We start from the raw sequence: 21,418 nt of genomic DNA, 5'->3' as shown, positions 1-21,418 counted from the left end.
ACGGTGAAGGTAAATCGATAATGAATTAATGTACGACGACGGCATAATGTAACTGAATTGAAAACAAAGATGTGAATAAAAAGAATTTCTTTACGTATTTGCACCCCATCCCGGACGAACTTATATGGTAGCGCCTATAATTTCCCTATCTCGAGTTTCTGTGTTTTGGAATCGGCAACATCGGGAAATCAACGCTTATATTTACACAGTATAAAACTTGCACTCGTAATTGGTTCGAGGGTCATCATAATCATTATAATGGCCAAAATAGCACAAGATGTTAGATGGATGTTATTAAGTTGAAAAAACACCGCCATTCACAGTGAAGGACTGTGACCAAGACATAACTATTGAAATATCGCCGATTTCCACAAATGACGCTTGTGGATAAATCAAAATCACATACAGAAATTTTGTCATTTTCCACCTCACGTGTTGATTGGTTGCATTTAGCATTTTTGTTATTAATATCACTGTATGAAATCAATATATATATAATAAAAACAAAAATATCAGCTATAATACAAATAAACGACGAAACGACTCCACTGAGATTGCGGAGTGGGTCACAGTTCCTCTAGTCTATAGAGGGACTGTGGGTGGGTATTTTTGAATTTACATGAAAGCATAGAGCCCAACAATCTGATTAAAATCTGATGTAGTGTACGGGCTTTAATTATTTTAGATATAAACTTATTTTAATTTTATTTTTTATTACTTTTGTTATTAATGCCCTTTTATTTTATTATTTTACTTTGACTTTGATTTTGTGATTTTTTTTTAATTCCGCCCTACCTACATCTGATCCGACGCCTATGTAACGAGATTTCAATGAGACCCACTATCGACGATTTTAGTCAACGAATCACAGACCTCCTTCTATAGCGCACATGATGACGTCACCGGGCGGAGTCGGGTGGCAAACACACTCAAATAAAATGGCGGATTATACTGACGTTAGCGACCGAGAATAACACGGCTTTTCGGTAAGTTTATCATTGTCAAATGCAACGAAAGTCATTTTTATGTTAAAATTGTGGCTCGAATGGTTCGACTTTAGATCGTTATTTTGCATAGTTATTCTGGGAGTGACGATTTTGTTTCCACCGTTTCGACCGAACACCAGTGTCTTTTTCCAGTCGCCTGCCCTGGAGACGGGTGATGTTTTGTTGACCATCGGGCCAACATCGTCTACGGCATTGAAGCAGAGCTGTAAATATTCATCAAATTGTATCAACATTTTGTACATTATGCAATAACTCTTTATTAAAGTAATTGAGCTGATTTGGACTGGAATAAAATATTTTTTATTGGAACACAACGCAATTGATCAGGAAATATTTTTTGCTCCAATTTTCTGCGTCGATGCCGTGGGCCGGTGACCGTTATACAATTTAAAATCAGTTTGCATTGTTTACTATAGCTGTTTACAGTGTTCTAATCATTACGATTTACTTATTTTTTTGCTTCCATTCTAGATAATTATGCTCAGTGATGTAAAAGTGAAGCGATGACTGAATGAACGAACCTTGGCTGGCGAAGATGTATCTGGAAGTGTACACATTTGTTGGAAGTGAAAAAAATATTCAATGTAATGACAAAAATTGTAAAATGCTGTGGAATTTCTTTTGCAAATAAAAATATACTAGCAATTTTCTATTAATGGTTTATTTAAGTGGGCAAAATATAATGTACAAAAAGATTGCTCGTAGAGTGTCGCTACACTGAAAAGTAAGCAACCGACAGCCTGTATAAAAGGAGGGCTGTGATTGACTGTTACTTACGCGAGATTTGAACGGGACTTACATAGGCGTCGGATCAGATGTAGGTAGGGCGAAATTAAAAAAAAATCACAAAATCAAAATCAAAGTAAAATAATAAAATAAAAGGGCATTAATAACAAAAGTAATAAAAAATAAAATTAAAATAAGTTTATAGCCAAAATAATTAAAGCCCGTACACTACATCAGATTTTAATCAGATTGAGAGCCCAACGACTCGAATCGGTTCGAGACAGTAAAAAAAATTGTGTAAACGCTGAGTATTCGAGAAAAACTGTCCCATGTAAATGGCGCCCCTAAAAACAAAAGAATCAAAACTTACTGACGTTGTCAAAAATTGACATCCGGGTATCCTTGGTTCCTAACAACAAATTACAAAATGGCGCTCATCTGTGCAACAGTAAACATAAGTTGAGTGCGATCTGGAAAAGCGAAAAAACGAGGTATTATTGAGCCTCGAATAATTTATTTTCTGTGCAGGAGCTGGAGTTTTTTGCTGTAGTTCAACATGGATGAACGACACTGGTGGATTGCGACGAAAATTCAGGAATCATTCCACATCGGCGGGTTCCACGACAACCCGACTTTGCTAGAAGATTTCCTCACTGAGCCCGAGACGCTGGAGATGATAAACCAGTTCCTCGGACCTGGTGGGCCTAATAAATTGTTTTTCTACTCTGACAGGCCACAAACGACCGGTGGTGTGGCACCTTTGCAAAGCACTCGTCAACTTCACGTCGTTGGTTCCCTGGCTCACATCAAAGATGTCAACATCGAGGAGACGACTTGTTTGTATTTTTTACGGCATAACGTTGATCGCGAGGTCGATGCAGTGCGCATGGAAAGGGAAATCTTCTGTGGTGAGCTGAGACACAGCACAGTCGAGAATCTCAATTCCTTGCTCACTGATCTGTATATACCGCTGATACGAGCCCAAAAAGATTGGGGGCAGTGTAGTGAAGAGAACACAGCCCAGTTTTTGAGTCAGATGGACAAATATGCAGCAGCGCTGGCAGAAACGACTAGCATACATGCTACATCCGGCAAACAGGTAAAGATTGAATATATACCCAGGGCATATTAATGTTGTAGGCATTTGATGCATTTAGTGTTCACAACTAAATAGTGCCCAGGAAATACAGGCGATGAAAATTGAATTGGTGTCAGGGATTGCGTTAACCCCATATTTTGCTTCCCGGACTCCAATTATTGAAGAGGGACCCAGTTTTTCAGACAAGCTGGGGTCCAATCTCTAATAAAGTTATCAGGGGTCAAATTTCAATTTCTTAAAACTTTGTAAGTGGGACTCGTCTTGCCAAGACACTAGCACAAACCCTGGGTGTACTCCTACATTGTGTAGATAAAATGTATCAGTACTAAGTTATTGGTTGCAAAAAGAACAGTTCCTTCTACAGTATGCGTCACTGGGCGTGCTGTGTAGCATATAACATTTGGAAATGAAATGCCGCCACGGCAACAGACATGAAAGAAGGTGGTAATTTTTTACCAATGGCCAGTTTACACCTCGACATTCACAACTGGCCAAGTTGTGCATTATTTTCTTGGCCAAGTTAGAATCTGGTTGAGTTCAGTTGTTCTCTATCAAATTGTAACTCAATGTGTTCTAGCATTCTCATAACACCAAGTAGAGAAAAGAGATCAAACTTAACAATTGGATAAGCAGGTACATTGTTTGCTCTAATAATAGAAGCACATCTTCAATCAACCACATATAAAACAAGAAATATATTTGTTGTACTAAATCGTTCAAATATTCCGTTGTTTCACCATAGAAACTTTGATTTAGGTGAACATTGCTAAGGCCAGGAAAAAAATCTCTGTTTCTCGTTTTGAAATTTTAAAATGAGGCGAATTTTTTTTTAATACTGAGCTAAAATGGTGGGGGGGGGGGATTTAAGACAAGTGCGAGTACAAGAGCATTTTTAGACTGTCAACAGTCCCTCTGGCCTTACGTGTGTGTGTGTTTTTTTTTATTATTAATATTAATCAAACGCCTTAGGCGTTTGCGAAATGCCGAAGGCATTTCAAGCGAGGGCCGTAAGGCCCGAGAGACTGTTATAGCCTGCAGGACTGGCCTTGCTATTAATTATGCATGCATCTCGATGACGTAGTAATAATTTGCATATGGGCGGAGTTAAACTGTTATGCAAAGGTCAAATCGCGAGGTTTTTTTATGTCACGCATGACTTTGATCGTCTCGCCGAGTATAGATCGTTTTCTGCCTGTTCTTGCATCAGGGCGACCAGTGGCGATACAATCAAAATAATGGATGATGGTTCGTCGGCAAAGTCACCGATACTGTCCAGCAGGAATGGCGCCATTTCATAAGTCAGCGACTTGCCACTGCCAGTCGGCGCTGTGAGAAAAACATCTTTCTTCTGCAAATAGCCATCAATGACTTGTCGCTGGATTGGTCGAATACTTTCATACCCAAGTTTCTTCAACGCCAGCGAAACTGCATCGTCACAAGCCATCTTCAAAGCAGTGCACTGAACGAAGTTTATAAACTATTGCGTCGTCTGGTGGCTCAATTTTTTTTACTTCCTGTTGACCTGGGACTGCGTGACTTGTGATTGGTTAGCATTTTTATGACATCACTCTGCCTGTCAATCATGATGGTACGCTACAGGAGAATTTCTCTACAGTGGCGAGTGGTGGCGCAGCAGGCTATAACATTAACAGTCTCTCGGGCCTTACGGCCCTCGCTTGAAATGCCTTCGGCATTTCGCAAACGCCTACGGCGTTTGATTAATATTAATATTAATAAAAAAAACACACACACGTAAGGCCAGAGGGACTGTCGACAGTCTAGAGCATTTTGGAATGCTTCAGAAGGAAAAAACGTTCGAGCCGCATACCGTATAGTTCAAAATGATGCACACGGAAACGAGAAACAGAGATATTTTTGTTTTCAGCCTAATAAGAGCAATTATGTTACACATCGGCTTATCAATTTGCTTGATTCATCATTTGCATGGGTCAATGGAGTGAATGCTATCCAAAACATTTTAGCGTAGCGGGTCGCTACTCTATTATTTATGCCGCTACTCTGAGAGGATAGTATCCTTAGGAGTGTAGCTCTGATAATTTGCTCCATGCTCTGATTAAAGAGTAACAAAATTACTAGAAAGGAATACACTTATGATGATTTTCAATACACAGCCAGAAAAATCAAATATTTACTAACTGCAAGTTACCGGTAGTCAGTTTATTGGATTTCCTTAGTCTGGTCATCTACTACTTCAGAGTGGGTAAAAATTAATGAACACAAAGTCATTCACAGCATTAGAGGAAGTACATATATACTGTAAATTAAAAATTCATTTTTGTGAGTAGGACTTGGTTAATTTGCCTAAAAATAAAATTAAAATCAAATATTTGCATAAAAAAAAGGTTTCAGTTTCACCAGGGTCTATGGTTTCACCCTGGAAACAGCTTGACACGTTAGCTAATTTGCATAACATTACAATATGTTAATCACTTCTATTGGGTCTATTGTTATGATAATTGAGCTCTATTGTTTATCAAAACATGTCTAGAGTAGGAGGACCTGTTCTCCAGAGAAACACAATTATTTTTTATTCTCGGCCTTATACTTACATACATGTATTCTATCTATAGAATCATGCATACAAACATGCTTTGTGTGTATAGTCTACATTTATAATAATAGGTCATATGTTATTGGTCTCAACTATCAAATGTGTTTCTGTTTTGCTAAATGTCTGCTATACAATATATGTACCCATTGCTGCATGTAAAATACCTGCTATCTTCATTTGTATAACATATACTGGTTTCATCATCAGTTTACATTATATTTTTTTAACCCATATATTTTTTTTCTTTGCTAACCTCATTCTCTGCCACCTTCACTCATCATTTTTCTTTTGTGTGCACTTGTCCGCACTTTGTCCAGAATCAAAGGCATCGCCAGGAAGAAATGGTGAGAGTGAGACACAACTCATATTCACCCTGCAAGAACCCGTCAGTTTTTCAACGGGTAGTTATGTTAATGAGTGTTCTAATTGACAATCATCTAAGCCCGACTGCGCCAGTCTATATTTAAACAAAGATTGCTAAATTTGATTTATTAAATCTGTACAATATAATGCTTACATGTATGTAAAAGGTGTTAAATTTGCAGATGTAATGTTTGTTATATTTTTTGTTGAATTGGTCCATAAATCAAATTCATATGCTATTGTGTCCTGATGGGGATGATGTGAAATGTGTTCTGTTCTCTGTGTGTTTATATGTAACTAACACTCATAATAATATTTTAAATGTTATTATTAATGCATGATGTTTGGTTATGATCTGATTTGGTTAGACTGAATGAATTTTAGACAAACAGCTTACTTATTTGTTTACCATTATGATATTAGTTCTATTAGAAGCACATGTAAGCCAACAATTGTATACATATATGATTTATTTTGACCATACATTTAATGCATGCAATATGTTATTATTTTACTTAATATATATACATGTTTTGTAAACTATGTCTTATATGCACCCTGCTTTGAACTTGAACTATAATTATTTGCATTCCTGATTTGATTCTCTAATGTATAAATGTAGTCAGTGACATATAGATATAGAAATAGACTCTGAGATCTTGATGAGAGTGAGAGAACCATGAGACTTGTTTTTTCCCCTCAAATATGTTGTTTTTCCCTGTCAACATTTCCACTGATCCAAATACCATGGTTATGAAGTTCAGTACTGAACATGATAACTGGAGTGAATAAAATTAAAACACTATTTGAGAGGCAAGAACATGTCTCGTGGCTTTTTGCTTAACAAAAACGTGTCAACAATTATGTCTCAGGTCTGTTTGATGTATAATCACTGTAGATGTGCTATTGCATGTGATTCTGTAAATACAAATTTCAAATTTAAACAACAACAATACTGGTTTGTGATTTGAAAACTTGATATGCTTTGATCAGTAATAAAGTTAGACAGTAAATGTTTAGTCTATCTTTAATATGTTTGATTGATTATTGGTATACTCTGCAGCTGTAATCACAGTCCGGTCTTTCTGTAATGCATGCTATCGTTATTGTATAAATTTTATTACATTTGTACCTTATAAATTAATAACCTGTATGTGTGCATATGTTAATGTTTTGTTCGCCTTGTATGATGTCAAAACACTTGTGGTATATGTTTGAAGCAATTGCTTGAATTATAGATAATTCATCCTTGTGACTCCCTGGCAATTGATCCATCCATATTTGCATCCAATGAAAATTATTAACAACAAATTATATGATTTCTGCCATCCCGAATATGTACATTACAAAGTACATGTGTACATGTATTACTTTTATTACTTGCTGACGCCCATTTTCTTTAAAATGTTAGGTCTTACGGAGACCTGATACCCTGGTAACCAATGAATTTAGTAAACACCGTGCCATGGCATATGATCAGTCAATTGTAAGTGAATATGAGGCACTGGTCACTGATTGGATGTCAACAATAGAAAATGCACTTGCTGATGGTGGTGATGAAAGGTAGGAAAACATTGTTACCTTCACCATGCACACATGGTACCTTAGCAGCAACTGTTGCTAGGGGTTGAATGCAGTGTTAGGCCATTAAAAGAAACTAAAAATGAAATGGTGTATACAATTGTAAACATAGGATAACAAGTTGTGATAACTGACATATGAATAATACACTGAAATTTAAAGAATCAGTAAGCAACTGTATTGGACAAATCTGAACTGAATTTATGTACATGAACATAAATCTTAAAAGTCTATTGTACAATCCCCACTGAAAAATAATTATATCATTGTTAATTTGCTGTTTTAAATATAGTAACAGAAACTTCATATATGTGAACATGAGATTAGTTCAATACATTGATTTGTTTTTGATGAAGTCTCCTTACATCGATACTTGATTACTTAGTTTGTTGATTGTCATTCTTAGAATGTTGGATGTTCAGCAATGCTTCTCTCTGTTTCAGATTCATGGATCCCGATTCTGGCCCTTTAACTGAGCTTGAAAGATGGAAACGACGTCAACGTATGCTTTCCAACATCATGGAGCAGCTGAAAGGCAAGGAGTGTAAGACAGTAATTGGAGTCCTTATCAGCTCAAAGTCAAAAGTCTTGAAGAAATGGAAGATTGTGGATGCAAGGTAAAAATGATTTATCTTCTTTTGTGCTTCATTTACTCAATATGTCTAAAAAATTTAAATCTTAAAGATTAATCGTAAAATAGTTTTTGCATGAAAAATAGGTCAAACATGGTAAAAAAATTATATGTACGTACTTTACATGTATGTTTGTCATGATTTAAAAAATAATGCTGCATGGATTCCCCGGAAATAGTTCCAAAATTGCTCATTCTTTTTTTATTTTTTTAAAAATATTTCATACTCGGGGAAAAATATCAAAAGTTGATAACTTGTTTCTAAATAAAAAAACTACTTTGAAGCAAAAAATTATGACAAAATTGTTAACCCTAGTTATATGTATAATCAGTTGAATGTCTGCAAAGACCTAATAGTCAAATTATAGTACCGGTAGTACATATACATACATGTACCATATGTATATAAGTTGCAAAGTGTATAATTACCATATTTGCTCTATTAGCTAAAATCTCATCTCCAATAGAAATGCATATGAACCAAAATTAAGTTAATATTTGCTGGATCATTGAAATATGTATTATTTATGTACTTATTAGAGAACAAAATACTTGGTTTGAGACTTAGTGTCTAACATTTTGTTTGTTTACCTCTAATTAGTATTACTGATGCAGCTAATGAGACCAAAGACAAAGTGAAATATCTGGAAGCTTTGAGACGTCACTTTGATCTGTTATCAAGTGGAGCTATGCCAGCTACTATGATGAGTACAGCATTGCCTGGATTAATGAATAGTGTCAAACAGATGGACTCCATTTCTAAGTTCTATGCAAGGAGTGGTTATCTGGGATTGTTATTTACTAAGGTGAATATTGTACTGTGTTTTCATTTAGAGCCTCAGACAGGCTGTTTTTGCCACCTGGTAAAATGTGATGGCTTCAATGAAGAGAAAAAATCTCTTGATAAATTATAATCAACATGGTGATAAAATTAATAATGAAATTCTAGAAGTTGGTGGGTTTCAGGTGTGCATGATAATCTGTTACATTACAGCAGCAACACTTGTTTTAAGTTTTGTGTTGCATACAGTCACACCTTGTGCATATGTACACCTAGTGACATTATATACCTTCATGTCAAATGAATATTTTCATAATATCACATGTTTTGGTCATTTTCTCTCAGATCACTAATCAATTAGTAAATGCTTGCAAAGATTACATCGAAGCTGAAACCACCAACAATGACAAAGACGATTTGGTATGGAACAAAGTAGAAGAGGAGATTGATACCAAATTGGGCAGTGCACCTGCTAAGCCTAAACCAAAGAGAAAAGGCAAAGACAAAGATGTTGAAACTGAGAACTTATTTGGTCGTCTCAAAGCTTGTATTCAACTCTCGGTAAGTACATGTCATTGTTTTTACAGTACAGCTTTCACTTAACATGTCATTTAGCACTTTCAGGTTGTATAAACACATTCAGGTCACACCATTAAATCACACTCTCAGGTCATCCAATGAACACATTTGGGTCACACTTTCAGATCAGATTTTCAGTCATGTTCTAAATTTACACTGGGAGTACATAATCATTACCATCAAACATGTATGATTGACTTGATTTATGAGATCATTTTGAACTTAATGATATTACCTCAATTTCAAATCTTATGATACAAGAAACAAAATTGCTTTTTCTGACATGATACAGCATTATGTATCTGTTTGCTTTCATATTGTACTACCTAAGAAATTGTGTATTTATCTCTATCACTATTGATAGTGCTTGCATAATGTGTATGCTCACCCAATTATAATAATATTGATCTGTTTCACAGAATGAATATAAAAACCTGGTACGAACATTGCGAGATAACCTTGGTGGTTCCCATTCACTGACTCATTTCCCATCTATCAGTTCACTGGGTCAGGGACCACCATCCAAGTCCAGATCTGGATCCAGATACACACCAGGAATTGGCAAGTCATCGAAAACTCCATCAGTAACAGGTATCATTGTGTTCATCACATAAAATCTTCTCGTAGTTGTTGCAATGATAGACAACACATAAATAGTTCTTTTTGTACCACCCAACCCCACTCCTAACTGTAACCCTCAACCGAGCCCCCCAATTCAATTGTATATGCCCTCTCTAGATAACTATAGGTGTTCCTAAAAGGGGCATATACAATTAAATTAAGGAGCATTGGAGGGTAGGTGCAGGGTTAGTGTTAGGTGTGGTGGATACAAAAACAACTCTTTCCATCACCTCAGTCCATATTGATTATAAAATGCCAGAACAGATATTCTTAGCACATCAATGGAGCACATCGTGCCTTTGTATTTGCTATATTAAATCTTTTTGAATTTTATGTCTACCCATGTTATTTTATTTGTACAGTGTGTCACCTCTCTTTGGTGTATATTATAAATCCAGAAAAAATTAGGGTTACACACCTGAATTAGACACTTAGGGTTTTGACATATTTTACAAGGTAAGAATTTAGAAACAAAACTAAGTTGCAGCCTATATTTATTTAAATCAATCTCTTCATTCTTCATCTTTGCATTTTTATGGCTTTTACCATGCTTACTTACTTAAAATACAATAGTAGGCATTTTAAAAGTCTCTGATGATTTGATTTGTCATTTGGCCTTCACATTGACTCTATTCATTTGATTACACTTTGACTTCTGATTGTATTTTAGGAGATGATGGCCATGGTGTAGCTTTCACTGATGAAGAGACCATCTTTGGTCACTTGGATCTGTTTGTAAATCGCATACGTGCAGTAATAGATGTCATTAATACCTTGACTCAGTATACTAAGTTAAGCAAAGCAACTGAGGGTTTACCAAGACCAAGAAAGGAAGATTTGATCGGAGATGATATTTATGATGATACTGAAACTGAAAGTGCTGGTAAGTAATCTATCTGAACTGAATGTCTTGCTGAGGTTGAATTATCAACTGTTTAATATAGATTTAGATTGGAACAAATATAACTTGTAATGAAGTGTAAGGTTATAGTACATTCTTAACCTCTATAAGAGAGTTGAATAGTTAAGCCTTTCAACTCACATAGGCCACAGACAGTCTGAATCAGTGTTACCGTAACAGCAACCCCCATCAATTTTAAATTAAACCAATACATTTTGTCGTTCTATAGCTTAATTGATAAAAACATGTGACTTTAATTTAATTTCCTAAGGAAATGTATAATGGCATGTGACGTAATTTTCCATTTACTATGTAAATGCATCAGAGCACACGCCATTGTGTTTTATTTCACAGACATAGTTTATAGTGGGAATTCTGCCATGCTATACAGTTAATGGTAAGGTGACAGCATTATTAATGATGTTGAAATTATTGTTGATGTCAATCATGTATTATGCACTAACTGATGAAATGTCTTTGAGTTTAACTTGTAATATCCAGTTAATTTAATTTGATTTACTTGAGTGACCAATGAGTGACTTAACTTAACCATGATGTTTATAATGTAGCCAGGTGTCAAACATTGACTGTCTTCATTCATCAAGGCAGTACATTGCATTTTCTTATTATATATATATACATGTTACGTCAGCTAGGATGCTACATATGCATTCTGAACTGTTACTATAGATACTTTGCAATGAAATGGAGTGTACTTGGCTGACTCCATTTTCTAAAAATATTTGACCAGACACTATGTACACTTACTGTGTTCATTGACAGGAAACACTCTGGCAGAGTCTCCTGGTATAAGACTACCATACAGTCCTCAGAAGTCTGCAGGCATGCTGCCAGTGGTGGAAGAAGAGGAGACACTCAGTGATGGTGGACAGACTGATGGACACAAGGAAAAAGAACATGATGAGAGTGAAGCAACCTCCAATGCTGATGAGGTGCATGATTTGATCAATGCCCCTAGTGGCATCTCAGCACACAATGCTGCCTTGTTGAGTAAGTTATCTCATACAGTTACCAGTTAGCTATTTTTCTGTTATAAAATAAGTTGATATTAACTATTATTTTCTGCCAGCTTTACACACTTTTACATTGACTTTACCTGATAAGAGTTAAACATGCCTTACATTACCGGGGTAGTTGTCTGTTCAGTCAGTAAAGTACATTGATATGTATGATAAAGTCTGCTTAGACTACAAACATGTAGTGTAGTGAGATATGAGAATGATAAGAATAGCATATTCTTGTGTTCAATGGGTTCTATCTTCTATATACACCCACTTGTAAAAACAAGATGATGGGTTCCTTCAAATCTACTGATAGTAACTTTGTCAATTGATCTGAGTAATAACTACATAAATATGGAAACAAGCTGTGTATCTCTGACATGCCACATGTATACAAGTATTCCAAATCCTTAAAACATGTTTATAATTCTGGTGAAAATTAGCATACTAGACAGTAGATAATAACCAAGCATAAACTGGCATTCTGAAACATTTTCAGAGGTCAGAGTTTACCCACCGTGTAGTGTGCATTTTAAATTTTGTATTCAGATTCCAGGGCTGAACTTGCACATAGATAGGTGTGAGGCATATAAAATTGCCACTAATTCCAGTAACTCCATTTCAACTAACTGGAGTAATACCGGTCATGAACTATTTCTGCAGTCAAAGCTAAAAAAGGAAAAAATACATGTATGAAACAGATGATAGGCTTGGCTAGCAGGAACAATAAACTTTTTTTTTTTATATTTTTTTATTACTTTAAATAAATAAATACATTTACAAAAAAAAAATGAAAGAAAAAATTACAAAAAATAAATAGTGGATGGCTTAAAAAAAGTGGAAGTGGGGGAACATTATTGATAAGCTGACAAATCTGGCTAATAAATGAATTACTCATAATTAAAATTATTCCATTTTTCATTAAATTTAGACATTGAACCATTATTAATGGCTATTTGTCGCTCTACAATACAAGTGTTTTTCGATTCAGAATAGAGGTGCTGTTTACAAATTAAAATAAAAAGGTTGAGAAGATTACATAAAAACAAATATCCCTGTCAGACAATAAAATATCTACGTTTATCCATTTTTTCCAGAGTTGCTGACATTTCCCCCCAAATCTTCTAGTAGTAGTGCATGTAACAAAAAGATGCTCAAGAGTTTCAATTCAATATCAGCATTACAAAAAGTGCACAATGTATTATCAACAAATTTCCATTAAAAACACAAAGTGTTATTTGTGTAAATTGCCCTATGTAAAAATTTATAATGAAATGCCTGCAGCCTGGAATCAAATGTACAAAGAAATGGTAGTTTAAAAATGGGTTTCCAATCTTTGTCCGGAATTTAAATTTCAAGCTGTTTTCCCATTTATTTTGACAGCCCAAAGGAGATGCATTTTTCTTAACCAAATCTGAATAAATTTTTTTGTGAGGTTTAGGTTTGTCTCTAACATTAAGAACTCCATTTTCCATGACCTGAGAATAGCTTTTAACACAGATTAAAATTCAAAAAAATTAACATGCAGTTGTATTTACACTTGAATTTTTCATAACTTAAAAAATGGCCATAATCTCCTAGTAAATCATTGACATACCAAATATTCTTTTTTCCTGCCACAACCTCCTGTTGACATAATCATCTTTTATAGCAATATTTGAATTATGCCACAAAACCTGACTTTGATAATTAAATTTTTGATGATTTATACAAGAATGCCAAATGTCCATTATTTTCGACCAAAAGTTATTTTAAATTGAAGTAGTATACTTTTTAATAAAATTTGCATCTGCTTCCCAAATCTTATACTGTCAATTTTCCTAAAATATTAAACTAAAATATTTTCCACAGGTGAGCACTTTTTTCTTGGGACTTTTTAATCCAAGTCAAATTCACTACGTTCAATTACCCACCATGGACTCCTGTCAGTCAAAATGACTATTTTGAACTGTAGGCATTAATCAGCGATTCTGCCGGTGACTGAGAGATAGAATCTAGGTCAGGGGAAGCCCTGGTTTCATGGCGGCACCTTTTACAACTGTAATTCGTTTCCCTCATGCATGTCGTCCTTTATTTATAATGTACCGGTATTTAAAAATGGATAGATGCAATGGCAACGCCAAAGGCTCGCCGCCGGTATTATCTCCTCAGTTTTTGAGGCGGATCTGCAATCAGTGTACACAGAACTTGCATGAATGGAACCCGCATGCTAAATGCTACCATTGTACCACGGCGTTCAGGATTCAGGTGTCTGCCCAGAGAATATTTGCAATCACTGGGTTTCTGAAGCCTGGGATTCTTTCCAGCAGTATGTAAAAATAGCCGAGACTGACCACGTCGCTCGCTCGCGAAAAGGTCGTGCGGCAAGTGCTACCGGCATGGGTATGAGTGAGTTGTGCGTTGGCATGAGTGATAAGTCCTCGTGCTCGGCTACCAGTTCTCATACCGGGATACTAAGCAAAGGGCCTGATAGTGGGGGTGCCGATGTATTTCGGTCTCTCCCCGCTGATCGGAGGGTATCTGCACAGTCTGTTTTTTCAGGCAGTGGGTTACCCAACTTTACCGGCAACAGCGAGACTGTGCCCCTGGAGGTCTTTCCTCCTATGGGGCCCGTGCTGGGTCCCGTTGTGGATCCATCCTCGCACTGCGCCGGTTTTGCCGCTGAAATGAGGGCATTGGTCGAAGGACTGTCGGGGCAAATTGCGTCCCTGACAGGCAGAGTAGACCACCTGCAGGCGGAGCGAGCTGTCTCCACTGCGGCCTCTCTGCCGGCAAGTAGGAAGAAACACAGAAAGCACCGTTCGCATTCTAAACACGTCTCTTCCTGCATAACCCCTTTCGCTGGACCAAACGCTACCCCATCGGGGCAATCTTGAATTCGAACCCCAATTCGTGGAACGAAACTAGAAGACCCCGACCGGACTCCAAGGATCCTTCCCCAGACCCCAGTACCACAAACTTCTGTTTTGCTAACCGGGTGAAGGGGGACGGCCGCGTTCCATGGTCATTCTCATCAACCCATTCTGAGACTATCCAACATTCCTTGAGGGCAGAGTTGCGACCCATAAATTTCCTAGAATTCGTGGGCGCCACACTGGAGCGCATTCTTGTGCGCGCCCAGGACCCTGAGACCTCAGACGCAGAATGCACTCGCCTCCTAGACCAGGCGACACAGTTAATGGTAGGCCACCGCACGGCTATGTGCGATATCCTCCAGTGTCATATGGCTCTCTTGGCCGGGGCTACTACTGTGCAGCGGGACGCGGTTTTAGACGCGTGTGTTTTCGCCGGCGAACTGAGTCAGGGAGTACGCCACTGCCTCAGTTACGCAGACTAGACATCGCCCACCCTCTTTGATGGGGAGATAGTGGGTGCAGTCGCAGAGCTTCGGGGTGTAACAAACCAAATGGTCCAAGTCGAATAGGCTAGCCAGTTGGCCGCTGCCAAGGGTAAACGGAGGGGGCCCCAAGCACAAGGCCCTAGGACTAGCTCCGCTAACCAGAGTCAGCCAGGAGGCAAGCGCTCATAACCTTCTGCGGAAGGGAGGGGTAGCGGCGCGCCCCCGGGAAAGGGAGGACCAGGTGGTGGCTCCTTCTCCTCCTCAGGTGGTCATCAACCGAGGCAGTGGGGGAAGCATGTTTGACGCTGTTTGTCAGCGTTCCTTCAGTGTCCCCCGAGAACTAATGCGGCTCATAGGAATGATGACCTTCGTTCGAAGGGTAGTTCCCCAGGCCACACTATGCAGCCGCCCGGTCCAACGCTTGTTATTGGAACACCGAGCTCACCTATGGGAACTAAACAGGCGAGTATTGATCCCGGACCAAGTAAAGGAAACCCTGTCCTGGTGGTTGACACTGACCAACTTCAGACAGGGGGTCCCCTTGGACCCACTCGTCACAGCTATGACTCTGGTTACAAGCGCCTCCCTCCAAGGGTGGGGAGCTCATCTATTGGACAAACAAGCCCAAGGAATATGGCCCCCAATATCAACTGGCCCGAGCTGAAAGCAGTGCACCTAGCACTTTCATGCTTTTGATCCGAAGTTCGAGACCACAGAGTCCTGCTCTGCACAGACAACACAGCGGTGGTCTCCTACATCAACAAGGAGGGGGGGATGCGTTCCCCATTGTTGTCGGTCCTAACAGAGCAAATTCTCCTTTGGTGCCTGACAATGTTTGACACTATGATCAAACAAATACTCACATATTGTGCAGAAATTTGAACATGTGACATAAGAAAAAATAAAAACTATCTGATGCACTTTTTGTCACCAATGGAAAAAATGCACTTAAAATTTTGCAAGTACATACTGAAAGTAAACTGCAGGACCACATACCTTGCCTGCTTATTAGAATTGGGACGCTACCCCCTAATAACTACATGTATCAGACAGATGTTTAAATATTGGTTGAGATTGCGTAATATGCCTGAAAACAGCCTCATAAATGAAGCATACAGATTGGCAATCCATATGGATAACTCAGACAGCCAAAATTGGGTCAATTATATTAAAACAATTCTGAAAGACTTTAATATGGAACATGAGTGGGAAAATGTAAAGATTAATGAGAACAAATACCTAATAAATAATGTTACTACAGCACTTGAAACAAACTTCAAAATAAACAATATAGGAATTCTCTAAACAATGACAATAAAGGTATTAACCACAGAAATAAACTACGTACTTATAGAAAATTAAAAACTGAATTTGGACTTGAAAATTATCTGCTGACCAATGACACAGATTATCAATGACCAAACTAAGATTAAGCGCACATGTTTTACAAATTGAAATGGGCAAATACCATAAAATTGACATTACCGAAAGAAGCTGTCCTGTATGCAATACAAATGATATTGAAGATGAAGAGCACTTTCTGTTAAAATGTCAGTTATACAAACGTGAAAGACAAATCCTTCTCAACACAATTAGACAGTGCTCTGAGGGCAACACTGAGGGCTTTATTAACATACTAGGCACAAAGAATACTGTCATGCTAAAATGTCTAGCAAAATATTTATACGAATGTTTCAACATAAGAGAAAGCAAACAGCTGCTTCACAGATATCTAAATAAGTAATCCTAACATTTACTTAGTTAATTTGCATTTCTAACCCACTTTCGGGTTTGTTTTAGTTGTGTTTAGTTTAGTTTAGTTCTTTTATACTAGTGTATCTTCTAGTGTATCATGTTTCTGACATGGAATGACACCCATGCTTTATTGTACTTGCATGTAGATCTATGTCCATTTTTAGGATATGACTTCAATAAAGACTATGACATTACATTACATTACAATGTGGAGCTAACCGCGCACCACCTTCCAAGGGGGAGAAACGGTCTGGCAGATGCCCTTTCAAGGTGCCTCCGTCTCCAGAACATGGAGTGGCAGATCCCCCAGTTGGTAGCCTCCAGGCTGTTTCGGCTGTGGGACGGTCCAAAGATAGACCTGTTTGCCGCACCCTGGAACGCCAAGCTCCCGACGTACGTAACACTCCTGCCGACACCAGGAGCCTGCGGCTGATCTGCACTGGCTCGGAAGATGAATTCTGATTGGCTAAAAAAACAAAAAAACTTGTGGCGTTGAATGCACGTTCATTGTCAGTATTGTTATGCAAATTCAAACTAGCTAATCATTTACAACCTTCCGAGCCAGTGCAGATTAGCCCGGAGCCTGGGCCGGAGACGCCTTATCGATCCCCTGGTCCCACATGGATGTGTACGCCTTTCCTCCCTTCCCACTAATTCACCGGGTACTGGAGAAACTTCGACAAGAGCCCACCTGCATATTAACTCTGCTGGAAATGATAGTCGAAACACTGGTAGTGCTGCCTGACACACCGGACTTGCTGTCCCAACCAGACGGCACACTACCAACAAGCCCAGCAGTGTACCACTTACACGCATCGAGGCTCTCAGTAGACTCGCGCAGGAGAAAGGTCTATCTAAGCGGGCTGCCAATGTCCTGGCCAGGGCGAACAGGGATTCCACCAACGCTGCCTACAACTCAAAATGGCGAGCATACACCAGTTGGTGTAGTGGAAGCGAGATTGATCCATGCCATCCCTCTATCGGCCAGGTAGTAGACTTCTTTGTCCACTTGTTTGACGAAGTGGGTCTGTCCTATGTAGCGATCATTGGCTACAGATCAGCCTTGTCCCCCGCTATAGAAAACTCTTTGGGGGCAAGTATAGCCGATTGTCCCATTATTAGGAGACTGTTTACTGCTTCCCATAATCAGAGGCCAATGGCCCGTTCAAGGGAACCACCCAATTGGGACCTGTCGGTTGTTTTATCAGCCCTAAGCAGACCACCCTTTGAGCCCCTGCTTTCAGCACCACTCAAGTTTTTGACGTGGAAAACAGTCTTCCTACTGGCCCTCGCCTCAGGTAGGCGCCAGACAGAGCTAGGCGCACTGTCCTTCGCGAACGGTTGTGCTACCTTTATGGACGATCAAGTTGTACTAAAGACACGAATCGGGTTTCTCGCCAAGAACCAAATCCCAGGACACGATTCCCAACCGATCATCATGCCCCGGCTGTTAAATATTGTCAGTCCGGGGGATCAGGAGGAATTGCTTCTCTGCCCGGTTCGAGCGCTGAGTTGCTACGAGAACCGTACCAGGTTTTCCAGACGGGGAACCAAACACATGTTTTTGAGGTACATCTCCAGGTGGATTACTGCGACTGTACTGGAGGTCTATAATACACTATCCTCCTCAACACAGACCTTGCAGAGACCCAAGTACGAGCACATGAGGTCCGTGCGATTGCTAACTCACTAGCGCTAGCGTCAGGCGCCACCCTCGAACACATTCTGAGGGCAGGCTTCTGGAGAACGCAGAACGTCTTCATCAACTACTACCTAAGAGACACCCAATTGAGCAGGGTCTCTTCAGGTTAGGCCCCGTCGTAGCGGGTCAGGCTTTGATTACCGACCCAGCCCGAACGACCGCAGGAGTCCCTGCGCATTGGCGATAAGTCTGTCTCGGCATTCTTGCGGGCAGATTTTCTGTACCACTAGCACTTCCTGGAAGCTGCCAGGTTTCGCTTCTTTTTTCGACCTACGCCCTCATGCGAACTGTTTCGGTCCTACTTCAAGCTTATCACCCTCGAATTCGGCTTGGGTCTAGCTTTCTCTGGCACACCGAACCCTGTCACCACAGCAGCATTGGCTTCTTGCTTCGGGGACAGCACAGGCAAGGTAAGACACAACCCTTCTTGGGTCTTAACTAAGGTTTTGAGTTTGTTTTCATCATTTTTTTTCTGTTTGCTCGGAAAAACCCGCCACCTATCGGCGTCTGACTCTGCCTACAGTTCAAAATAGTCATTTTGACTGACCTGAGTCTATGATGGGTAATTGAACGTAGTGAATTTAGGCGAGGGTTCTCCGAACCCACCTGTTCACATAGTTCATACCCACCATAGACTCCGGGTTCCCCCCAACCACCCCACTCTTTCCGTCGCGTTGGTCTAAGTCCTCGAGGCTGAGAAAAAGGAACCAGAATGATTGTATGGCCGCCTATGGCGCTGCCATGTGGCCTCGGTCACGTGGGTTCATGACGTAAGGGGTAAAAGAATCTTGGGGTCATGGGGCTTCCCCTGACCTAGATTCTATCTCTCCGTCCCTGGCAGAATCGTTGATTAATGCCTACAGTTCAAAATAATCATTTTGACTGACTGGAGTCTATGGTGAGTATGAACTATGTGAATAGGCGGGTTCGGAAAACCCTTGCCTAATTTTAACGCCTTGGAAAATATTGTTAAATTAGGTAAATTTAAATCGCCATATTCAACACCATGACTAAGTGTAGCCAGTCCCGTAGTGAGCACTTTTGAATAGGGGGTTCGAAAACAACAATAATACATTTGATGTGAGACGTATGAATTTTTTCAAAAAAAGAGCGGATTCGTATTTTAGAGCGGATTCGTTTTTTAGAGCTCTGTTACAGACATTTTTATAATCTCGGTTTTAAATTCAATTGGCTTACTTTGTGTTACATTGTTAAGTTATTTTACATAACATTTTACTGCGGCAAATTGTTGTACACAAAAAAAGACACGATTGTACCTATCTCAGCAATATTGTCTAAGCATTTTAAGGTAGAATTCTACTCATGAGTTTTTTCACTCTTCGCAGATGTTAGCGCACATAGCAGTGAAACGATTTCATGTTGAATTTTGTCTACAATTATTGACACCTGTGTGCGAAGCACACAATGGGAGTTTTTGCAGTTAGTGTGTCTGTATGTGTGCGTGTGTGTGTGTGTGTGTGTGTGTGTGTGTGTGTGAATGTGTGTCCATCTGTTCCACTGATATCTCAAGAACCATACATTGATTCTTGATGAAACTTGGTGCATAGATGCTTTGGGCCAATGCGCAGATTTGATTAGGTTTTGGTAAAGATCCATGCATATTAAATACCTAATTTGCATGATAATTTGCTGATTTTTAGCTGTTCCATGACTGTTCCACTGAAACCTAAAGAACCACTCATTGGATTTTGATAAAACTTGGCACATAGATGCTCTGATCTAATGCACAGATTTGTTTGTTTTGGGTAAAAATCTGTGCAATATTAATTACCTAATTTGCATAATGATTAATCATTTTTTGGCTTTTCCACTGATATCTCAAGTACTAATCATCACATTTCAATAAAATTTGGTACAGAGATGTCATAGGACACTGCACAGACCTGATAGTTTTTAGGGTAATATCAGTGCATATTAATTCCCTAATTTGCATAATTAATTAATTTTCAGGTTTCGATATTTCAAGTAGTAATCATCACATTTCAATGAAACTTGGTACATAGATGTCATAGGACACTGCACAGACCTGATAGTTTTTAGGGTAATATCAGTACATATTAATTACCTAATTTGCATAATTAATTAATTTTCAAATTTTCAGTCTTTGATATTTCAAGTACTGTAAAATCTGTATTAAAAGCTGCGGCTTCTATTAAAATGGTACAATGCAACAGAGGAGATGCGGCTTCTATTAGAGCATCTACACATATGCGACCTGGTGAATTTTTGGGTCTCGATTGTTCAAAAAGAATGGGTGCGGCTTCTATTGGGGATGCGGCTTCTAATACAGATTAAGAAGGGAGAAAACTCTCCCCCTTCACAAGAAAGGCAGATGTAAATAAAAAATCAAGAACAAAAACACACTGCTGGTTAAAAAAAAATCCCACTCCTCAGGAAATACTTCGATACACACTAAAAAAAACACCTCTGCCCCCATTCCAATTCTCATATTTCCTCATCCCCAATTTTACAGTGTATATCTTGCAAACAATAAATATTAAAATCTTTGTTTTTTTAACCAACAGAAAACATCCCTTCATTTTTCTGGAGTAGAGCACCCCTGAACGTTTAACGACAATACTTTCAAATCACTCATTATAATTTACATATGGTATTTTCCTATAACATAACCCCACACTAAAAGCTCACAAAAAATACACGAAAACCACAAAGAAACATAAAAAGTAAAATAGAACATAGTAAGAAAAGAAAGGGAG

The 21,418-nt window shown here is 38.8% G+C and overlaps 1 protein-coding gene and 1 long non-coding RNA gene across 2 annotated transcripts in view; both read left to right on the top strand.

The window, feature by feature from the left end:
- Nucleotides 1-769: 769 nt before the first annotated feature.
- LOC146737164 (uncharacterized) lies at nucleotides 770-1,652 on the top strand. Its single transcript, XR_014930978.1, has 2 exons — nucleotides 770-986; nucleotides 1,479-1,652. It is a non-coding gene; the product is annotated as an uncharacterized LOC146737164 (long non-coding RNA).
- Nucleotides 1,653-2,157: 505 nt separating this feature from the next.
- Nucleotides 2,158-21,418, top strand: part of LOC102804440 (dynein axonemal heavy chain 5-like) — a 170,322-nt gene continuing 151,061 nt past the window's right edge. Inside the window, exons 1-8 of the mRNA XM_085505137.1 lie at nucleotides 2,158-2,832; nucleotides 7,179-7,330; nucleotides 7,792-7,965; nucleotides 8,581-8,785; nucleotides 9,106-9,321; nucleotides 9,759-9,930; nucleotides 10,631-10,843; nucleotides 11,645-11,872. Of these exons, the coding sequence (XP_085361263.1) occupies nucleotides 2,290-2,832; nucleotides 7,179-7,330; nucleotides 7,792-7,965; nucleotides 8,581-8,785; nucleotides 9,106-9,321; nucleotides 9,759-9,930; nucleotides 10,631-10,843; nucleotides 11,645-11,872 (1,903 nt within the window). The 5' untranslated portion in view covers nucleotides 2,158-2,289. The remainder of the gene's footprint in view (nucleotides 2,833-7,178; nucleotides 7,331-7,791; nucleotides 7,966-8,580; nucleotides 8,786-9,105; nucleotides 9,322-9,758; nucleotides 9,931-10,630; nucleotides 10,844-11,644; nucleotides 11,873-21,418) is intronic.

The sequence above is a fragment of the Saccoglossus kowalevskii genome, chromosome 11, assembly GCF_978046115.1.
Source record: "Saccoglossus kowalevskii chromosome 11, keSacKowa6.1, whole genome shotgun sequence".
Lineage (NCBI taxonomy): Eukaryota > Metazoa > Hemichordata > Enteropneusta > Harrimaniidae > Saccoglossus > Saccoglossus kowalevskii.
This window is presented reverse-complemented; position numbering and strand designations above follow the sequence as displayed.